This window comes from Limulus polyphemus, unplaced genomic scaffold, assembly GCF_000517525.1.
Source record: "Limulus polyphemus unplaced genomic scaffold, Limulus_polyphemus-2.1.2 Scaffold12, whole genome shotgun sequence".
Lineage (NCBI taxonomy): Eukaryota > Metazoa > Arthropoda > Merostomata > Xiphosura > Limulidae > Limulus > Limulus polyphemus.
In genome coordinates this window covers 1,943,329-1,949,126 of record NW_013665622.1, presented here as the reverse complement: position 1 = coordinate 1,949,126, position 5,798 = coordinate 1,943,329, and the positions used below count along the sequence as shown (strand labels likewise).

Sequence of the window (5,798 nt, the reverse complement as noted above, 5' to 3'; positions counted from 1 at the left end):
TAGAATGTACATCAATATAATTTTGTATAACTCCTCTCGGTATGTGTAGGAAGAAAAGAGCTTTTCAACAATGCATTTCAAAGGCTTCTACAACTCAGACTCTTCGCGTATGCAGGCAGAAATAAAATATTTAATTAATGACATTTTCCATGCTTCTATGGATGCAGTGTTTTGTTTGCAACAGTTGAAAGCTTTCCGATTTTACTCTTTCATCTTGGGGCTTAAGAATTAGGTGGTCTTGTCATAATGCTAAGCTCATTTCTGTTTCTAGTACAGAAAAAGTTACACTGTGTAGACAAAGAACATAAAATTATTTAAGAATGATAGATCTGAAACAGAATAGGAATAAAGAAAATTACGACATAGAAATGTTCGACTTTTTTGTTTTTGTTTTGTTTCCATGTTGTTTTTACACTTTGCAACTTTGTAAACTACTTATTAGAAATCCTACACTACTTAACCAAGACTCTGTGTGGTCCGTCTAATGTTACCGAAGTTGCTACGTGCTTCCTGTTTACAGCGAGTGAGTTGACAGAAGGAGTAGTTCCAGGAAAGCTTTCTGTAATCTCTTGTCATCAGAATTATAAAAATAGGTAATTAAGTAAATGAAAAAAAGAACAGCACATTGGCTGAAATAAGAGCAAATCTGCAAACTTTCGGGTATCATTCGATGTAGCTTTATAATAATTAAAAAATCAGCTTTTCTCTTGTTTAGTGAAACACTTTCGATTGTCTATAGAAATTCCTTTTCGAATCGTATTTTTGTTTACAAATATTTTATTCTTCTTCTGTTTTTGGAAATGGATAGCATAATAGGCTTTAAAATACATTGTTTCATGTTGGACGAATGCATTCTTTATCTCGAACAGGTACAGGATCAGAATACCGAGTTTTAAAACAATTGTTGTTAGTTGTAACGTATGTCAAACATTAACAGTGCTTGCTGTTACACTGTAAAATAGCAGGATTTTGTTAACTTCTTATAACTATAATATCTGTTTAAAAATATGTATCAGGTTGATATTGGATATTTAGGTTTTGTAATACAACTGCGGCATAACCTTCAGGATGTACGACTAAACCCAATTCTATAAAAGTAATTTTTGTTTGTGAACATATAATGATTGCTGACAGTCATAATAACTGTTTGCTGTATTTCGTACCGATAACCTTTGTATTAATAACTCATTCAGTTTGAAAAAAATAAACAATTTCATTGAAATTATTAACATGGTGTTAGGGCTAGACATAAGTGGAAATGGAAAACAAAATACTAATTGATATTTTGGATAATGCCATGTCTCTTACGTAGTTATCTAGATTAAATAATTACCATAACAATCCTAAATGCCTGATTGAAAGCTAGAGTAATATCACAGTCTTTTTAAATCTCAAATTATATACATATTCATAGGTGAAAAATTAAATGGGTGTGAGGCAGATTTGCTTTTATTTGATTGGCTGCAAGTTGAAGAGATGAGCACGTGGTTCGTTGTACCATGTGGCGTTGTAGTGCACGATATGGCAGCTACGGAAGCAACAGCTGAGCGCTTCGAATTCCGAGAGAAGTTTTTATTTCTGCTGGTATTCTTTCTTTATTTAGGGTTGTGTGCCAACTTTTATTATACTTACAATGTCTCAAAAATCTGCAGTGTGAAGCCAGCATCCGATTCTAACTCCAATGCCGATTTACTGCAGAAGCAGAGCTTCGAAACACGCACAAGGCCAACGCCAACAGATAACACTTTCATTGGTAATGCAGACGGTGATCGTTCTCGAGCAGTTGACGTTTCTCAGGAACGCGGGAAAGCCTCTCAACATGGAAGTGGCTTCAACGGAAAAGGAGGACGCTTTTTACGCAGCTTGAAAGATGAAAGCTCTGGGTACTTTAGGAGTCATAAATCGGAAGTCGAGCCAAAAGACCAATGGAGTACTTACTTGTTCAAAGCAAATGATACAAGTTTTTTATTCTCAGCCTTAGGTCATCGCCTTAAGCGGCATGTTGACCCACATAAGCGAAGGCATTGGAGACGTAGCTCGCGAGATGGTGATGTCCCGAGCGTTGAGTTTTTCCCCAAGCCACAACCTACGATAGAAACTGAAGGGTTCGCTTGGGTAACTTCATATTCAAGGATAGCAGTAAGTAAAGATTCAGTTCTCATGCCATTTAAAGAAAATATTATTTTAAAGTGTTCACTTTATTCAATTACTTAGAAATATTTTCAGGTTTTATTTTCGATCATAAATATCATAACATGTTCTTTAAAGATAATTGTATTAATTTTATTGAAGTAAGTTAATAAACCTGAGATATTTGAAGTAAGTTAATAAACCTGAGATATTTAATGAATACCAAATACGTAATATTGTTTCTAAAAGAAAGCCCCCCAGTGGAACAGTGGTATGTCTGCGGGCTTACAACGTTAGAAACCGAGTTTCGATACCCGTGATGGGCAGAGCACAGATAGCCCATTGTGTAGCTTTGTGCTTAGTTACAAACAAACACATACAGACACACACACACCTCGTTCTTCCTTCAATGTGATAGTCTTCAGTTAGCCAGGAAACACACACACACACACAGCTCGTACTTCCTTCAATGTGATAGTCTTATATTAGCCAGGAAACACACACACACACACACACCTCGTTCTTCCTTCAATGTGATAGTCTTATATTAGCCAGGAAACACACACACACACACAGCTCGTACTTCCTTCAATGTGATAGTCTTATACTAGCCCGGAAACATTCGCAGCGCAGATAAGTAACGTCCAGAATCATTTTGAAAAATGCACCAAGGTCAGTGGTCAGTATCTTAAGCAAAGAGCAGTAATGATGCCATAAAAGTAAAATATATTTGTCACAGTTCAATAAGTTTAGTGAACCAGTTGCCACAGAATAAACTTTTGTGGAATTAGTGGTTTAAGTTTATTTTTGTTGGACCACTGTACAATAATACAGACTTGGTGTTAACCGATATTAGTGTCGCACAGCTCAAATGTCTAACTTAATCAATGTTTTCGACAAACGATGCTCTCTGGATTTAAAAAAAACAAAACAATTACATGTATCAAATTAGAAACGCTTTACATTTTTAAAATATTAATTCATTAGCCTTTCCATTAGATTCAAGATAAACTGGCTTAAGTATCATCAAAAGTGCTGTCGGAAAGTTATAGAAAAATTAAATGTAACTAGAGAATTCGTTGGTGTAATCATTTTCATTTCTTCCCTCATGTGACATGATTTAAAAAATTAGTATGTTAGCATAATGCTGCTTTTGACATCATTTCAAGATATGGAATTGAATCAAAATTGTTTCCGTACTAATGATTTTTAAGGTTGAGGAGTTAATCTCAACCTGCGGTTCTATCAAACTGTTTCGATTCGATACATACGTCTCTATAGGTGAAAGATTTATAAAATATAGATTTCACAAAAGTACGCAACTCTGCACATTTGTACAGAGAATAAGAAATAAATCTCGAATATTAGGAAATCAAGCGTGAAACTTGAGAAAACAGAAAGAATCATTGAACAATGTGACAAATGTGCGAGGAAATGAGTTACTCGCGAAAAGGTTATACTCTACCAAGTAACTACATTTTAAATATTTTGTTGTATCACAAGAGACAGTTTAAAAGTATTGCGTTGTGGACTGAGAGGTCATTTACTGTAATGTACAAAAACAAAACAAGTATCATGACAAGGGATGCTATAAAAATACTTTTTAAAACTAATTGTGAAAATATAAGAAATAATTGAGCAAAAAAAAAAAAGTGAGCTTAACGATAAATTTTGGTCGTTTCATGTATTATTGAAACTTTTTTTTTCATGTTTTGATTACAACGACGAGCCATAGACATTGTTTGGCAAATACTGAAACAACAGCACTTAGTAATGTGCAGATATCCAACCGTGTTTTTCACTTACATGTGACGCATGCCGAACTTGGAACGAAGATTTTTATACTTCATAACTGTTATCTTCTTTTTTCGACCCCCCAGTGGCACAACGGTATGTCTGCGGACTTACAACGCTAGAATCCGAGTTGGAGCACAAATAGGTCATTGTGTAGCTTTGTGCTTAATTACAAACAAACAAACAAGTTACCTTTTTAAAGACGCGCGATACCGTTATGTCTTTCTTAGATGAACTCAAGATAAAAACGTTAAACCTCCCCCTACCACCCCATCCTCAAGGCATACCAACCACAAAAGTCTTTGGGACTGTAAAAAAAAATGTGGTTAAAAATCTGCCAGTATTAAGAGTTTTTTTGTTTTTAATTAATTAATCACAAAGCTACACAAGGGCTATCTGTGCTCTGCCCCCCACGGGTATCGAAACCCGGTTTCTAGCGCTGTAAGTCCGCAGACGTACCGCCGTGCCACTGGGGGGCAGTAACAAGAGACATGAGCACTAATACATAGTCGTGCCCGCTAATTTTTGTTCTGCTAATAGTCGGCACAAAAAAATACACAAATTAAAAAAAAGCTTACAGTATTATCGTCTTGCTCTTAATTTGTAGTTTTTTATATTTTAAAGTCGACTGATTAATGATCTCTTAGAATATTTACTGAAAAAATAAATTAAAATGTAGGCTAACTACACTAATGGGCCATTTCATTACTCCCCTTCCCCAGCACACATGCGTTTGTAGATCATCCTATTTAATTTTCTTATTCAAACATGGTTGATCATGGGATACGTCAGGTGGTAGATTTAAATTGTAAATCCAGAGGTGTAGCCATATAATTCCTAACTTCCAGGATAATGGATAAGAGCAAGAATATTCTTGAATGTCGAAAGGGTGCGATAGTTGGTGACCGTCTAGCACGAACTCGTTATGAAAAAATCGTTTCTTTGTTAAGCTTTTCAAATAAACCCACAATCATATTATATCAGCAGTGATAATCGAGATGGAACACATCTACCACTAGGAAAACAATTGTGGCGGACAACTGCCGATGGCTGACCGAGGCAAAACACAAGTGGACAGGCTGGTAAAGTACAACAGACACCAGTCTGAGTCTAAGTTGACATTTTACTTGATTTAAACCATCTACATAAGCTGCTAAGTTGGATGAAATGTCTCTCTGAGACACTGACCACAGTTACCAATAATGGAATGTTTACTGTCTGTATGAACATAATTTTGCTAAGGAAGAACACGTAGCTGATGTAAACGTGTTTTTAATGTGACAAGGTTTTCGTTTTTATTAATCACACTATACAATAATAATAATAATACCCCCCCCCCAAAAAAAAACAACAACTGACGTTTCTTTCAAAAGCTCTTCAACTGCCTTTTTCTGTAGCTCATTTTCATTTCTGGGTGCATTTTGGATTTCGGAGCTGTGTTCGAATCTGTGCGATACCAGAAAATATTCCATGGGTGAGTCATAGAAGTGACAGTCAATCCCTTAGCGTGGGTATGGACGATGTGATAGTAGCTATGAAGTATTTGGATTCCGCAGCTTATGCTTCATATAAATGTATTTAAAGACGAAAATCACAACTCCAGTTTCATCGTGGACTGCACTTCTTGGTCCATTAGGACACGAACATTGACAAGCAGTTATAGATGTTTATTAAAACTTTAGTATTGAATACTCTTTGTAATATGAAAATCAAATACCCGGAAAACTTGGTTTCATTTATTATTTAGTAACCTCTTTTATTTTTTTTTCTTCAAATTTTTTACACAAGACTAATTAAGGTATTGTTGACAGTATTATTACTGTCAATATTATTTACTTACAATATTATTTTCGAAACATTGAAAGTTGTTACAT

General features: G+C 35.2%; 1 protein-coding gene across 1 annotated transcript in view; it reads left to right on the top strand.

The window, feature by feature from the left end:
- The first annotated feature begins 1,517 nt into the window (after positions 1–1,517).
- Positions 1,518–5,798, top strand: part of LOC106478823 — a 76,186-nt gene continuing 71,905 nt past the window's right edge. The window contains exon 1 of the mRNA XM_013939398.2: positions 1,518–2,139. Within this exon, the coding sequence (XP_013794852.2) occupies positions 1,522–2,139 (618 nt within the window). The 5' untranslated portion in view covers positions 1,518–1,521. The remainder of the gene's footprint in view (positions 2,140–5,798) is intronic.